We start from the raw sequence: 17,659 nt of genomic DNA on the forward strand, positions 1-17,659 counted from the left end.
GATCTATCTGCAAAACTTCCTCCAGACAGAGTATCAGACATTCGCCAACATGTACAGATCCTATTACAGCGCAAGACGATTCAGGCCAGATTTGTACTAAAGACATTGGGTCTCATAGCAACAGCGATCATTTTAGTCCCCCTGGCTCGTTTTCACATGCGGATCCTCCAGTGGATGCTGTTTACCCAATGGTCCTTTCAACAACTTTCAGTGTCCCACAGGATAATAATCACTCAAACATGCAAAGACCACCTGGCTTGGTGGATGGTCTCCCCTCTAGTTCTCCAGGGCAGACCGTTTGTTCATCCTTCTCCTGTTGCCACGGTGACCACGGATGCCTCCCTTATCGGGGGGGGGGGGCATTTTCAGGGCAGGACTGTCCAGGGCTCTTGGCAACCCCTAGAATACCACCTGCACATAAATGTCTTGGAGATGAGAGCGGTACTTTTAGCGTTGCAAGCTCTTCAGGACTCTCTACCTACCGGGACTATTGCAGTTCAGACGGACAATATGTCTGTAGTGTGGTACATTAACAAGCAGGGCGGAACCAGGTCCTATCCTTTATGTCGAGAAGCACTCTAACTCTGGCAATGGGTGATCTCTTCCCAATGGTTTCTGATAGCAACGCACATCCCCGGGAAGTCCAACGTCATAGCAGACAGACTAAGTAGAGCCATTCTCATGCCTCACGAGTGGTCTCTCAATCAGTTAGTAGCGGACAAGATTTTCCGCAGATGGAGTCAACCTTGCTGCGACCTTTTTGCAACCCCTCTCAACAGCAAGTGCGAAGACTTCTTTACTCTCTTTCCCCTCCCCGGCCATTCCCCCAGAGACGCTCTAGTACACGTTTGGCCCCGGGGTCTCCTATATGCTTTTCTGCCTTTTCCCTTAATTCCCAAACTGATTCAGAAAGCGACCGCTTTGGGTTCCAGGATGATCCTCATTGCCCCTTACTGGCCTCGACAAATTTGGTTCCCATTCCTGCATCGTCACCTACTGGAGCAGCCCTGGAGTTTGGACCCAGTACCAGACCTGTTGGTCCGTCAGTCGGGCGGGCTGCACCAATCCCTTCAATCTCTCAACCTCACAGCTTGGTTGCTCCACTTCCAACCCTAGCCAGGCTTCCGCATATTTCTCAGCCAGTGCGTGAAATCATCCTTTCTTCACACAAATCTGCTACCAGAAAAACCTATGCTAGTAAGTGGAGACGTTTCTCCTTCTGGGTGGAGGCCAGAAATATAGATCCTTTTACAGCCCCTGTCCACAGTGTTTTGGATTTTTTGGCAGAGCTTTTTCGAGCGGGCTCCTCTTCTGCCACCATTAAAGTCCAATTGGCTGCTATCGCTAATTTTCACGCTGGCCTGTCAGAGACCAGCATTATGTCCCATAAACTTTGTAAAGCCTTTCTTAAAGGGACTGTTTTGCTGAGGCCTCCGGTTAGAGATCCCCCGTCTCCGTGGGATTTGAATCTGATATTAACTTCATTGATTCTCCCTCCTTTTGAACCTGCGGCCACCTGTTCCTTAAAATTGCTCTCCTGGAAGACTCTCTTCTTAGTAGCTATCACCTCAGCTAGAAAAGTATCGGAACTTCAAGCCCTCTGTATTCATCCTCCCTATCTTGTTTTTCACAAAGATAGAGTTTCATTCAGAACTAATCCCTCATTTTTACCCAAGATTCCTTCTGAAATAAACCTGAATCAGGCCATTGATCTTCCTGTCTTTTTTCCTAACTATTCAAACAGAGCTGAACAGAAGCTGCATTATTTGGATGTTCACAGGCAATTACATTTCTATTTAGAGAGGACAAAACAAACTAGGAAGTCAGACCAACTCTTCCTGTCCTATGCTGAGGGCAAGCAGGGCCTGCCAGTGTCTAAAGTATCTTTATCTAGATGGTTGGCCTCTATCATTTCCTTCATTTACCAACTAAGACATAAAGAACTCCCTACAAAACCAAAAGTTCATTAAACCAGAGCGTTAGCTGCGTCAGTAGCTTTTCAAGCAAGACTTCCAATGGAATCTATTTGTGCTGCAGCCACATGGGCCACTCCTCATACCTTTATTTCTCATTACAAGTTGGATATGACCTCCAGGAGTCGGGCTGAGTTTGGTTCCACTGTGTTCAAGAGTCTGTTCCGATGAGCCACCCAGGGCTAAGGTGCTAGGGACACTGTCCCATCCAGCAAGAATGAAGGCGAGATTGACAACTTAACATTAAGAAGTTATGTACCTACCATAACGTTCCATGTTAGTTGTCTTCTTCTCGCCTTCTTTCTTGTGTCCCACCCGCCATCCCCCTAGCCTGGGCAGACCGAGATGAATCCTTCTGAGGCCTTATTCCTCTGCTTGACTATTTCCTAGGTTATGTCCTCCTCAGTTGTTACCACTGCAGGTAAACTTTATAGTAGGGACAGGGTGTCTCCATGGTGTTAGCTATACCAAACAAGATCTGGGTATCTGACGCTTAGCATTGTGGGATAGGGGGAGGGCCTCGAGCCGGTAAATATCTCCCGAGCTTTCGTATAAGGCCGAGTCGGAGCCAAGGATCGGCTCCAAACCCATCCAGCAAGAAAGAAGGCGAGAAGAAGACAACTAACATGGAACGTTATGGTAGGTACATAACTTCTTAATTTATAAATTATGTACTTAGCATAACTTGGTATCTGTGTTGTCCACTTTCATTCTTCATCGCTTTCCCTCCCAGCCATCCCCCCTACCCAGTGTTTCTAGAAGACTTGTGGAAAACTGCTTGGGAACTTGATGTTCGTGGTTTTGAGCCTTTGGTTTCTTCCTTCCTTTCAGTCTTTACTATGCACTGTTAGTTATATAGGCATAATCTGAGGAGGTTAAGCAGAGGGCAATGCATTATGGGAAGAGGGAGGAGCGTGAGGCTTGGATCCTAGTCTGTGTAAATGTGGCAGAGTCAGATCCATGACCCAACTGTGAGGAAGAATGAAAGTGGACACAGATACCAAGTTATGGTAAGTACATAACTTATAATTTTCCTTGTCCCTTAAGATAGGGAAAGATGCCTGACTTGTAACTAAACAAACCTTGTTCAAGTGACGGATCCACAGTGCACTGTTAGAGTATATTCCACTAGAGCAGTAGCATCAGCAGTGCACTTTAGAAATATCTTTGTACAAGCTGTTTAAGAAACAATTTTATTGACTGTTCATAGTTTCGCAGAACTGTAAAGGATGAAGCCAGGTCAGGTTTTGACATGACTGTGTTTAAGGGGATCCTGCAATACTCTGCCTTACAGGGGTAATCATGTATTGCATGGAATTCTGTTCTGCTGTTATGATTCTCTCAGACTTGACCCACCCTGATGAATGTAGTATTGTTGTTTTAAGGTACTTATGGTAACAACAGATCTTCAAACAATGATCATTGTGATCATAAAGCTTCCTTACCACCTGTTTGTAGATCTGTGTACAGTTACTGTCTTTATTGTTTGTTGTGTTTGGTAAAGGGTTCTCTCATTTGTTTGGAAATTTGTTACTGGTAGGGTGATCAGGAAGATCCTTAAATTAAGATGGAAGGAGGGTGACAAGCAGAAGAGTGGGTAGATGTTTAAGCAGGTAATAGAAATTAAAAAGAGATGCAGAACTTAGAGGAGCAGTCAAGGATGACTGTGACCTTGGGTGGATACTTTTACTCTGCAATGCATATAGTCTGGGTAGGGAGATGGGAAGCGTCAATAAGTGACGTAGTAGGGGAGAGCTGTCATTACAGTTACATGGGACAGTGAGAAGCAGTTATCAGACAGGTAGGAATGACAGATAATGGAAAGATGGGGATGGCGTAACAGTTTTCATTGGAGAGGAAGAAAGGCACCGACCCAGGAATGGGATGACAGCACTGTGACAGTTAAGCTAGAAGAATAAGGTAGAACTGGTAAACTTAGTGTGTTTTCTACCAGATGCAACAAGAAAAGAGAATACAAGACTGGAAGAGGCAATGAACGAGTGGAATAGGATTACAGTGGTAACACTAATTGATGATATGGATCTGCCAGGAACAGACTGGAAGATTTTGAACTTCACAGTAAATAAGGGAGCAGGAAATGATTGATGGATGTAATTATGGGCATGGCCCTAACCAGTAAATAGTGTGGTGTTTGTCAGCATTAAGGTATAGTTAACTAGCAGTGACAGATTTAATGAAGGAGGAAGGATAAAAATAAAGACAGACTATAATGTATGGTTTTAGATGAATAGACTGTACTGTGCTGGAAGAGGTAGTCAAAGATGTATTAGGAGAACAGGAGCTAATTGCGGGAGTAAACAAGCTGTGGGAATGAGTCAGTGATTAATAACTCTGGGCTTTGGACCAGGGAGTGAGGGTGAGGCAAAAAGGCAGAAAGAAAAGGCCAATGTGGCTTCTGTGAAGTATGAAAAAACAAACAGCACTCGAGGCAGGTCTTCCCAGTTAATTACTATGACAAGCGAACAATACACACTTGACTTCAATACTTCACTTCAAAACAAACCAATACCTCTTGCACTGCATTATAGATTTGCTATATTCACAGGCATATGTACCTATCGACGCAGGTTTTTACCTTTTAAGACACAGCTGATAGTTATAGTTCATTAATAAACGTAGGTTTTTGGTTGTTTGTATTTTAAGTGCAAATTTAATAATTTTACAATATCTATTTTATCTAGTAGCACCACTGTGTGCATATTTTATATTTTAAATTAATTTTACATGTTATACACTTAGAGTGTACTGATAATACACCAGGGTCAAATGTTTTAGTTTACTGTTGCTCTTATTCAAGCTTTTTTGTAGTATTACCCAAGCTGTTACAGCTTTAAGTATTACTGTTGTTGCACAGGTGAGGTTTAAATATGTCACCTTACCAGTAATTTAAATTGTGCCATTGTTAATGGTACTGACTTCTGATGAAGTTTGCTTTAGTGCAAACGAAAAGCGTTTTAAGTCAAGTGTGTATCGTTCGTTTTTGTACAGTAATATTGTTGTCAAGTATTGAAGCATTGAAGTCAAGTGTGTATTGTTCGCTTGTCATAGTAAATAACTGGGAAGACCTGCCTTGAGTGCTGTTTATTTTTTCAGAGAAGTATGAGACTAGCACTTAGAGCAAAAGATAGGCCATGCAAGAAGTGGAAAGGGGAGAGCGTAGGGAAGTGGAGGAAACAGGATAAATTCTAAAGGGAGTTATCAGAAATGAATAAAAAAGGAAGCAAAGATTTTTTTTCAGCTATGCAGCTGAAAGAAGGAAGGGAGGGACAGATCTTGCCAGGCTGAGAAAAGATGGAATGGAGCTGAAAGTTGTGAAAAAGCAGATGCACTGAAATAAGTACTTTGCTCTAGTCTTTACAAAGGAAAGTAAGTGGAAGGTTGCCATGTTGGGAAGGGGGTAAGACAGAATGAGAACGACAGTGATCAGACACCATTATGGAGGGAGGGAGGATAGGTTCAGATGGGTTCAGAGAGAGGGAAAAGACTGAAGTTGTTAGACTCCTCAGAATTCTTGGCATGTGTTGATAGGCCCCCTAATTGGATGTATTTAACAGATGACTGGTTAGTACAAAAATGCCAATGGACAGTGTCATAGCAGTTGTGGTACCGCTGTACAGGTGTGGGGAGGGGCAGGAAAAAGTCTGGGGAACTACAGGCCTGTTAGCTTAATGACATTGGCAGGGAACTTTATGGAGACAATCCAGAACAAAGGCTGGCCTTATTTCTTGAATATAGCAGTCTCTAGTGTAGTAATCTACATAACTTCATGGCCAGAAAGAGTTGTCAGTCAAACTGAACATAGTTTGATGACCGGATTACAGATGATTTAATAGGAGACTACTGATATATGTAGTCTACCTTTACCTCCGCAAGTCCTTTAACTCTGTGTCACACAGGAGGATGATAGGAAAATTGGAGGGGTTGGTGGTAGGACCAAGATTGAGGACCTAGATAGTTGAATAACTGAGTAGTAGAACACACAAGGTTGTTGTCAGAAGGACAAAACCAGGACTTAAGGAAGTTACTGATGGAGTACTACAGGGGGGTTGTCCTGTATTCATTTGAGATGATAGAAAACAAGAACAGCCACTTTGTGCAACATTAAAAGATGGGGGAAGGGGGTAATAGTCTAGTGAAATATTTGGAAAGACTGATCAAATGGATAGAAAACTGTCAGTTAAGATTCAGTGCATACACTTGGGCCTCAGCTACCCTAATGTAAAGTACCAGATGGGAGAAGGGAAACTGATGATTACAGATCAGGAAAAAGGATCTGAGCCTGTTGATCTCCTGTGGCATGTTTTAGTGGGAAGAAGAATTAGTAGGCAGTGACAAGATTAAACAGAATGCTGCAGTGTATCCTCAAGGGGTCTAGACTCTGAAGGCAAAGTGGTAATGTTTTCATTCAAGGGGCCTTGGTTGGACCACACCTTCGGTGCTGTTTGCAGTTCTGTGGGCCATATAAGAAGAAGGTACAACAGACAGCTAGAAGAAATTAAAAGAAAAGCTGTCAGAAAGATCTGCAGGATGAGTTGGAGGTAATGTGAAATGAGGCTTGGATGAGCTAATACTTTTCTCACTTGAAACCAGAGGTGGGGACATGATATTGATGCACAAGACCAGGTCACGTTGTTGTGCCGGAGTCATTCTGAATAGGAAGGAAATAAGGGTACACAGGCAGTATATTGCAGGAATACCTACTTCTTGGACCTCCAAAAGTTTATAGATCAGCCTGTAGACCCATGGGAAGCATTATTAGAATGGGTGGTGGAGGGAGAATCCACAGAGGTATTCAACGCAGTTGGTACAGATGGAAAAGGGGGGTAAGGGGAAAGTAAGGATGGTGGAAGATAGAATGTTAAGGCATTTAAAAGGGAAGACTAGTCAGTCTTGTAGTCTTTCTGCCATCAAGGGTAATGTAACTTGTATTTGGCTCAGCACTAGATATTTGCCTACCACTACCCCAATTTCACATCCCTGCTGGGCTTTCAGCCTTGACAATACAGAGACATGATATTCATTATATACGGGATTCTCCATCCTCCTGCATCAGTACCTTTGTAGGTGGAAATTCATTGTTTTTCCGTTCAGGGAATAGAGAGGGACAAAGGAGTCCAGCCAGGAAGTACGAAACGTAAGATGGGTCGACTCGAATATGATGATCTACTGTTAGTGTGACTACTGTTTAGAGAGTACCTTATGCTTATTAAATTATTGGCTGTTTTAGTGCATCTTTTCTGATTAGTATTTTGGTTAGGTAATTTAACTAGCTAACCAGATCTTTGTGCAGAAGCAGGGTTCTCATACTTCAGACTTGTTTTTGGAGCACGCCAGAATTAGTGGACCACTTCGCTGGGTTGGGATGGGATAGAGATGGTGCAGATCTGCTGTCCATTTGTTTACCGATAGTTGGGGCTGAAGGTAGGAGACTGCTGTCTGCATGATTATTACTGGAAGCTGGAACCTAGCAAAAGTGGCACATCTAAGTAAGGAGCAGGAAGGAGAAGGCTTGTTGTGCATGTTGACATCATCATATGCAATGCTTCTCATTAGCGATTTTTATAGGCATCTACATGAATGACTGCTAGCATACCTTTGTCTGCCGCCTTGAATACAGGACATGGGTGTGACTCACAAGAGGTTGGAGTGGCTGTCAAAGGGTTGAATTCAGGACCACCAGAAAGTACCATTTAGGGTGTTCACTGAAGTAGATCATGGTATGAAAGATGTGATCTGTGGCATTAAGATTAAAGAACCCTTAAAAATAAAAAGTAATAGGTAGTACGAGAAGGCAGCATTAAAAAAAAAAAAAAACTTTGGCCACATTTCTATCAGGATAGAAAATTTGCAGGTTAGATGTCATTATCTGGATGCAGGAGCAGTGTTGTGTATCTTAGCTGAAATGGCAGCCCATAAATAGTACATTTGAAGGTCAGAGGTATTTTGCTGTTCATTTTTTTAATCATGTTTCATATATTTAAATTTTATTTTAAATTGAGCGTTCATTTTATATCTCTGTCTACAATATTCAGGGTGCCTATCGGAGATTCACTGGCAGGCAAACAGTAAAACGTGTGCAAGCTGCTTGTAGAATCCAGGCCTGTTTTAGAGGCTATAAAATTCGAAGGGAATTGAGAGACATGAAGAAAGCGGCAGTTACAATTTGTGGTTTTCTTCAAGCAAGAATCCAGAGAGCAAGGTAATAAATAAATGACAATAAATGTCTCGGATTCCTCATAAGAATATAAATACTTGAAATTCCAAATATTTGTTAGACTTTTTTTTTTTTGTATCTATCAACACTTTCTATTTTGGTGCACCTAGCAGTGTGTTTTTCATTATAGTTGGGTACATGTAGAAAGAATCTATGTATTTATTGATCAATATTTGTTTATTGGGATGGTCTGACCATTTCAGTGGAGGCTTGGGGAAAAAAGCACCATAAAAAGATTACACGTGCATATTTAAAAAGTAGAAGTTAGAAACACTTTGCCATTGTTACTACAGTGCACTCTGTTAACCGGAACTCAAGCAACTGGAAAAAATATCAAGAAGTACAGTACAATTTTAATGTGCTGCACTTTTTCCTCCCTACAGAAACATATCTTGCGTTTTTAGAGTTTTAAAAAGGAAGATAGGAATAAATTTCCCCTCTCCCCAACCTCAGAACAAGTCAAACCAAACAAGTAGTATAGGGTACAGTATTAGTCAGGCCTATTTTTTTTTTTAATAGTAACTCTCTAGTAACTAGAAACTACAGATCTGAAGTAGTTAACTTAATTTGTGCAGCACCCTATGGGATTCGGATCCGAGCCGGCAGTTTTCAATAGCTTTAGATCCGAGCTCCAAGCTCCTCCCCCTACCCATAATCCCCTGCCAACCCTGACTGACCTCAGATCTAGTTTGCCGCGGTTTACTTCAGCAGCTTGATCCCGAGTTCCAGGCGTTTTTCGTTCATTTTGTGAGAAAATTTAACTTTTCTTCCCCTTTTTCCTTAACTCTTGGTGTGACTGTGTTTTTCAGGCCCCTTATCCCTTAGAACCTTCTTAGTTTAATTTATTTTGTTCCATATTCTAACCTCCCCCTTCCTTCGTGGTTCTGTCAGGGTTGTGTGTGTGTGTGTGTTTGGGGCCTAGTGTGTGTGGTTTTTACCTTCTAGTATGTCTGAGGCCCCCTTCTTTGTCCCGATAGCTCCTTCTCCATCCCGTTCCCCGGGTTCGGAGTCTTCGGAGCCGGGGGTGTGTTGGCGCCGATAGTCTCGGGTACTTCGGCGCCGACACTTCCCTCGAGTCTGTCGGGTCCATTTTCTTCGGATCCGAGCTCTCGGAGCCGAGGGCTGAGCTTCGGATCCGGCGGTATTGGTATGTCTTCGGCTCCGTCCATGTCAGAGCATGCTGGTCCGTCGGATCCGATTGCTTTGGCGCCAGCTCCGATCCGTCCATCGAATCCGAGGGAGGGTCTGCTCTCGGATCCCAGAGAGAGCAGCTGTCCCTCGGCATTCGACTTGGTGGAGAGGGTTCTGTCGAGGGATTCCAGGCCCCCGGCCCTTGCCACGGCTCCACCCTGCACTCCTCATTTGGGTCCGACTTCCATCACCCGGCACCAGGGACAGCTTGCTCTGACGTCCCAGGTAGTGCCATTGGAATAAGACATTGCTGGTGAGACCTCCTCGGACAGCCCCCCCGAGGAGGTTCCTCACAAGCGAAGGTGCAAGAGGAGGCACCTGGACTCCCCCGAGTCCTTGACTGAGGACACGGATTTGGAGGAAGGGGAAGGCTCCCCAAGATCACCCCCGAAGATGTCTCATTTGGTGACATCATGGAGATGCTCAGAATAAGGGGGGGGGTGGTCTGCCCCAAAGCCTACCTCGGATAAATCCGTGTTTCTGGAGGCATTTGAAGCAGGCCTGTCTACCTCTTGGTTGTCCCCTCCGGCCGACCCCCTGGTAGACTTGATTTACTACCAGGGCGTGGAAGGAGCCGGACACTGTGGAGCCAGTCCCCAAGTGCCTGGACAAGATTCTCAGCCCACCCTCCGACAAATCCCACTGGAGCAAAGGTCCCCCTGTAGATGCCATGTTGGTGGCGGTGGCCACCAAGAGGGAATTTGCTCAGGAGAGTCCCTCGGTTCATCCCCCGAGCAAGGAGTCTCAGTCGATGGACCACCTAGGGAAGCGGGTGTTTAGTTCGGCTACCTTCTCTGTGAGGTTGCTGAACTACATGGCACATGTGCTAGGACTGCAGCGGGACCTTATCAAAGAGTGTACTCTGCGTCGCCCCCCCGAGTCCATGTCGGCAGAGGACAAACAATTGCACTCCACCCGGATGGCCACTCTACGATCCATATCTAACACCTCTATGCAGCTACTGTCTCATGCCACGGAAGGAGCCGCTAGAGCCAGCGGAGCGGGCCTCGTTATGAGACGTCAGGCCTGGCTCCGGCACTGTGATTTCGCGGAACCCTTTAAGGCGTCTTTCACTAATGCCCCTTTTGATGGTTCTGCCCTCTTCGGCAAAACCGTGCGAGATACTTTGGTCCAGAGTGAAAAGGACGGGAAGACGTTGTCTGCCGTCGGAGTCTGCTTCTCTGCTTCCCAGAGGTCCTTCTCTAAGAACCAAAAGGGACAGAAGAACATGTGGTTCCGGAAGTCGCAACAGTCTCGTCCCGCTCCGGACTCCCTGCCCTTCCGCTGCAGAGGAGGGAGGGTGGACGCCGCCCTAGAGGCAGAGGGGGCCCGCGGAACTTTGGATCCAGAGAACCCTTCTCGGACCAACCCACGCAACACCCCTGAGGGGTTGCCCGACTGCTCCACTCTGGAGGCAGTCGGGGGGGCGTTTCTTGAAGCACCCAGCAGCTTGGGAGTCCATCACGACAGACCGCTGGGTGCTTCGCATCATATCCAGAGGATATCAGATTCCCTTCTCTCGTTACCCACGCAGCCCCAGATACCTCCCTGATGTCCCACCTGATTAGAGGGAGGCCGCAGCAATGGAAATCCAACATTTGCTGGAAAAAAGAGCCATCCAACACGTCCCCCCAGACCAGTGCGGGTCCGGGTTTTACTCCAGGTTCTTCTTGGTGCCAAAAAAGACGGGGGACTTAAGACCAATCCTCGACCTCTCTTCCCTGAATCTGTCAGTAACCAAAGAGAAGTTCCGCATGGTCACTCTTTAATCCATTCTCCCCCTTTTACGGGAGAACGATTGGATGTGCTCTATAGACCTCAAGGATGCGTACTACCACATTCTGACGGACAGGCGATCCAGGAGGTTCTTCCGCTTCCGGCTAGGAGCCAGTCATTACCAATTCAGGGTCCTCCCCTTTGGTCTCACCACAGCCCCCAGGGTGTTCACCAAAGTGTTAGCAGTGGTAGCGGCCCACCTGAGGCTCCAGGGAATTCAGGTCTTCCCGTACCTGGACGACTGGCTCCTGACCGCCCCGACATGGCATCTACTCTGTGCAGCCAGAAACTACTTTCTTCGTCTAGCTCCCCGGCTGGGGATCACTATCAACATAGAGAAGTAGTCTCTTACTCCGACTCAGACCATAGACTTCATAGGGGCCAGATTAGACACGAACAAACTCCTAGCTTTCTTGACCTCAGACCGGCTACTAACCCTGAGGCTACACGTGCAAGCCATTCTGCAATCTCCAGCTCCCCCGGCGGAATTGGTCCTGAGGGCTCTTGGCTCGATGGCGGCAGCAATCAACCTATTACCAATGGCACGTTTGAACATGAGGGTCTTACAATGGACCTTTCAGGTGCAGTGGTCCTTTCTTCACTATCCTCTGAGCCATCCCATTTCACTCAGCAGGGCTTGCGAGAGGGCCCTTCTATGGTGGCTCCAATCCCCGGACCTCCAGCAAGGACGCCCCTTTTCTATGACCCCTCCACTAGCCACGGTGACCACGGACGCCTCCCGCCTCAGGTGGGGGGGGCATTGTTCGGGCAGGACAGTCCAAGGCACGTGGGACCTCACTGCATATCAACGTCCTAGAGATGAGGGCAGTGCTGTTAGCGTTGCAAGCACTTCAGGACCTTCTTCCTGTAGGAACGATTGCGATTCAGACAGACAGTATGTCATTTGTCTGGTACATCAACAAACAGGGGGGAACCAGGTCTTACCCACTCTGCCGAGAGGCCATGAGGGTGTGGGAATGGGCGATCTCCACCAACTGCTTTCTCATAGCAACACACATTCTGGGACGGTCCAACATCCTAGCAGACAAACTAAGTCGCACCATCCTGTTACCATACGAGTGGTCTCTGAATTCCGAGATAGCGAATTGGATTTTCGCCAAATGGGGTCAACCCTGTTGCGATCTCTTTGCCTCTCCCTCGAACACAAAACGTTACGACTACTTTGCTCTCATTTCCCCCTCCGGGAACCCCTGAGAGACACTCTGGTGCATGCTTGGCCTCCCGGTCTTCTTTATGCTTACCCATCTCTTCCCCTGATGCTGAAGTTTCTTCAGAAAGCCAGTCGGTTGGGGAGCAGGATTATCCTCATTGCCCCATTTTGGCCTCATCAAACCTGGTTCCCTTACCTTTGGTCTCATCTGGTCAATCCTTCTTGGATTCCGGATCCCAGTCCGGATATAATATCCCACCCCCTAGATCTCCCAGTCCTGAACCTGGTCAACCTCAAGGTCACAGCTTGGCTGCTCCAATTCCACTCATAGCTAGGACTCCCGGCATCTCTTCCCCGGTTAAAACTATTCTAGTAGCAGCGCACAAGCCTTCTACTAGAAAGATCTATAGCAGCAAATGGAAACGTTTCTCCATTTGGGCGGAATGCAAAAATTTGGATCCTTTTACAGCTCCCTTGCCCGCTGTATTAGACTTTCTGTCAGGACTGTTCCATCAGGGGGCTAGCTCCTCCACAGTCAAGGTTCAACTAGCAGCTATCTCTCATTATCAAGTGGGAAATGAACTGGGCCCTTTGATCACCACAAAATTATGCAAGACCTTTTTGAAGGGCACCTTTCTGCTCAGACCTCCAGTGAAGGATGTAGTCCCTCCTTGGGATTTAACGCTGGTGCTTCAGGCCTTGACAGCTCCCCCATTTGAGCCTGCAGCTACAGTAGATCTTAAATTCTTGTCATGGAAAATGGCCTTTCTTGTCGCTATCACCTCGGCACGAAGGGTCTCTGAACTACAGGCCCTCTGTGTAAAACCCCCAAACTTACCCTTTCACAAGGATGAATTTACCTCAGGACCAATTCCTCCTTTCTTCCCAAGGTTGCCTCTGAGTCTAATATTAACCAGTCCATCAACCTGCCGGTCTTTTTTTCCTAATCACCATAACAAAGGGGAATACAAATTACACTCATTGGATGTGCACAGACAACTTCGCTTCTACATCCACAGGACATCTGGTCATAGGAAATCCGACCAGTTGTTCGTCTCCTTTGCCAAATTTAACTTGGGTAAATCTGTGTCTAAAGTTACACAGTCTAGATGGATTTCACAGTGTATCCTTTTAGCATATGAAAGTTCCGGCAGGCCCGCACCTCAGGAAGTCCATGCCCACTCTACTCGTTCTGTGTCTACCTCTGCGGCTTTTAGAGCTAGAGTCTCTTTGGATGATATTTGCTCGCCAGCCACTTGGGCCTCATCTCATACCTTTATCAATCACTATAAATTGGACATTATCTCCAGAGGGAGAGCATCCTTTGGCTCTGCAGTGCTCCGGAACATCCTTCCATGAAGGCCGCCCAAGATTCAGGTAGCTGGGGACTCTGTCCCATAGGTTGCTGTACAAATGAAGTTAACTACTTCAGATTAAGAAGTTATGTACTCACCATAACGTTCCATCTGAGTAGGTAAACATTTGTCAGCAACCGTCCCTCCCACCTGCCCCCTCACTTGTGAATGTCTTCATACTCAGGTCCATGGGGTTTGCCCACTTATCTTGAGAATGATAATTTTATAGCAGTCTCTGCTGTTGGGCAAACTTGATCTGAGGTCAGTCTGGGTTGGCAGGGGATTATGGGTAGGGGGAGGAGCTTGTAGCTCGGATCTAAAGCTATTGAAAACTGCCGGCTCGGATCTGAGGTCGGATCCGAATCCCATAGGTTGCTGACAAATGAAGTTTACCTACTCAGATGGAACGTTATGGTGAGTACATAACTTCTTATTATCTGGCATGTACCAATCTCCATAGGTGATGGTTGACTGAGACTTTACTGTAAAATTTAGTTTTTAATAGCAACATTTTTTTCTCAAAATATATTTTATTAAGTTTTATAAATTTAAACCTATCCGAAACAAAAAAAAAACCTCAACAAACAAGGTTCTGTAATCCCAGACAGCCAACACAAAATAAACACATTACGTACAACACAATAATTAGGTTGTTTGAATGATGCTACCAACTAGCTTAGGCTCTAATTTGTGTTAAGGCTGTGTCTAAGTTGTACAATGTTCTTTTAAGCAGATTTGCATCTTATAATCTTTGATAATATGTATATGAGATGTCATAATTTGTTAAGCATATTTATTTAGTACAGAAGATATAACCAAACATTCTTAAACATTCTTTGCAGTCCTTAAGTTTGGTGCAGTCTTTCCTTGCCAGCAGCTGCCCTTGTATTAAACCTTTATATAATATTTTCCTCTACCTCTACAGTAAGGCATGACCCAATACTTGTATTACATCAACTTGCAATTTTTTAATTCTTCATAATTATTCACTACTGTCAAAGAAAAAAAAATAAAAATCCAGTGACACATCTAATATATCAAATTATCATAAAGTATGTTTACTGTCAAAATAGTCCAGATCTTGTAAACAGTCCATTATTAACCCCCTCAATCATTGTATTATTAAACAATCTTTCACAATTCCAAAGTCCCCTTAATGATTATTTTAAAATAATGATATACCTCAACCCTCTCCTCCTTTCCCCCCAAAACTTGGAGGAAGCTTGTCTGACTTTATAAGTAGTTGGGAGAAGCAATCACTCAAGACAGGTGGGTACAAAGCATTATAAAAAAGAGCAAACAACTGACCAGGAAACCAGTGCCTAGTGGTCCATGCAGGAGTTGCCCATGTCCCACAAGATCATCATCATAGATTCCTGCAAGAGGGACCTCAGTTGGTGGCATCAATTCACCCAGGTAATCCTAGGTAGACCGTTCACTCTCTCACAACCAGTAGCTACAGTGACCACGGATGCTTCCCAGATGGGGGGGGGGGCATTATCTGGGTAAGACCGTCCAAGGAACATGGCAGGAATGCGAATGCCACATGCATATCAGTGTCCTAGAGATCAGAGTGGTGCTCTTGGCATTGCAGGCATTCCAGAACTCCCTCCCACTAGGAATGATTTGCAATCCAGATGGACAATATGTCGGTCAAGTGGTATATAAACAAGGTAGAACGAGATTTTACCCCCTGTGTCGAGAGACTCAATGGGCAGTCTCTTTCCAATGCTTTCTGATAGCAGTGCATATCCTGGGGAAATCCAACGTAATAGACAAGCTAAGCAGAGCTATTCTGATGCCTCACAAGTGGGCTCTAAAACAGGAAATTGCAAAACAAGTCTTTCGCAAGTGGGGCCAGCCTCGCTGCAACCTTTTTGCCACATCCATGAATGCCAGATGCAGCAGCTATTTTGCCCTGATCCCCCCCCCCCCCTCTGGGGGAGTCACCAAGGGATGCACTTGTACACGATTGGCCCTCGGGCCGTATTTATGCCTTTCCTCCGTTCCTGTTAATCTCCAAGGTTCTCCAGAAAGCCCTTTTGTTGAGAAGCAGGTTAATACTCGTAGCCCCATACTGGCTTCGTCAGATTTGGTTCCCCTTCCTTTGGTCCCATTTACAAGAGGACCCATGGATTCTGGACCAAGTACCAGACCTCCTAATGCATCCGTCGGGAACACCCCATCCCTTGATCCAAACTCTCAAATTAACAGCTTGGCTGCTCCACGTCCAATCTTAGCCAGGTTTCCACATATATCCCCTGCTGTGAAACACATCCTGGTTTCATCCCATAAGACCAGAACTAGGAAAATTTTTGCTAGCAAGTGGAGAAGGTTTTCTTGTTGGTCTTCCATCAATCATATTGATCATTTCACAGCCCCGGTAACATCCATCTTAGACTTCTTGGCAGAACTATTTAATGAAGGGGCAGCAGCAGCTACCATGCGAGTTCAACTAGCTGCCATATCCAACCATCACATAGGAGATATGGAATTGAAAATAATGTCTCACAGACTGTGCAAGGCCTTTCTGAGAGGTGCTTTTTTGGTAAGGCCTACAGTTAGCGAACCCACAGCTCCTTGGGACCTCAACCCAGTATTATCCACCTTAATCCTTCCACCATATGAACCAGCTTCTTCTTGTCATCTAAAGTTCCTAACTTGGAAAACAGTCTTTTTGGTGGCCATCATATCAGCTAGGAGAGTGTCAGAACTTCAAGCGTTGTCCATACACCCTCCCTGCTTAGTTTTCCATAAAGATAGTCTCCCTTAGAACTAATCCATCTTTTCTTCCCAAAGTTTGTTCCGAGACTAACTTGAATCAATCCATTTATCTACCTGTTTTCTTCCCGAGCTATGGCAACGACAGAATATAAACTTCATCAATTGGATGTGCAGAGACAGCTACGTTTCTACCTACACAGATCAAAGGAACTCAGGAAATCTGATCAATTATTCGCACCCTTCTCAGATAAAAAGAAGGGTGCTCCAATATCAAAGGTCACTCTGTCAAAATGGCTTACTGATACTATTACCTATTCATACACTTCTCAAAGTAGACAACTGCCAGGTAAAATTATGGGTCACTCAACAAGAGCTATTGAAACCTCGACTGCTTTTCAGGCTAGGTTACCTATGGATTCAATTTGTGCTGCAGTGACATGGGTTAAACCTCATACCTTTATCACTCATTACAAAGTAGACGTGCCCTCCCGGAATAGGGATTCCTTTGGATCCAGTGTTCTGAAGAGTTTGTTCCCTTGAGCCACCCAAGAAAGAAGGTGCTAGGGATGCTGTCCCAACCAACAAAAATGAAGGTGAGATAGGACAACATAACATAAAGAAGTTAAGTACTCACCATAACATTCCATGTTTGTTGTCCATCTCGCCTTCATTCTTGCGTCCCACCCTCCTTCCCCCAACCTTCGCTCCTGGAGGATCGAGAGGTTTTTTGATTAGATGTGAAATTCATCTGCTCTGTCTCTTTTCTTTATTCTGAAGGGTCACGTGTTATGGATTTTTTTTTTTTGTATATATGTATGTAACTGTTACTCTGCATAGTAATTGCAAACAAGATCTGGGTAAGGCATGATGGGATAGGGTATAGCCTCGAGCCAATAGAAGCTCTCAAGCTTTAGTAAAGGCCTAGTCAGAACCGATGCTCTGTTCTGAACCCTACCAGCCAGCAAGAATGAAGGCGAGATGGACAACAAACATGGAAAGTTATGGTGAGTACATAACTTTTTTTTGTTAGCAGTCACCCCTGCTAGGTGTGAGGCTTAATGAGCAGAGAATCCTTTTTGTTTTTTTTTTTAATCAGGATACAGCAGTCCTGTGTAGCAGCCACTCTTTTATTCCTAAAGCGCTTATGGAAATGACTTTTTCCCTAAGCCACAGAATGCAAGAGAGAGAATTCTGTATTCGGATGTGCACAGAGCTGAGATTTTATTTGCATAGG

The 17,659-nt window shown here is 45.2% G+C and overlaps 1 protein-coding gene across 1 annotated transcript in view; it reads left to right on the forward strand.

The window, feature by feature from the left end:
- ASPM (assembly factor for spindle microtubules) overlaps window positions 1-17,659 on the forward strand; it is a 2,279,206-nt gene that overhangs the window by 1,544,772 nt on the left and 716,775 nt on the right. The window contains exon 21 of the mRNA XM_044080257.1: window positions 8,027-8,193. Within this exon, the coding sequence (XP_043936192.1) occupies window positions 8,027-8,193 (167 nt within the window). The remainder of the gene's footprint in view (window positions 1-8,026; window positions 8,194-17,659) is intronic.

Source organism: Protopterus annectens, chromosome 8.part0, assembly GCF_019279795.1.
Source record: "Protopterus annectens isolate FY-2018-M chromosome 8.part0, PAN1.0, whole genome shotgun sequence".
NCBI lineage: Eukaryota > Metazoa > Chordata > Ceratodontiformes > Protopteridae > Protopterus > Protopterus annectens.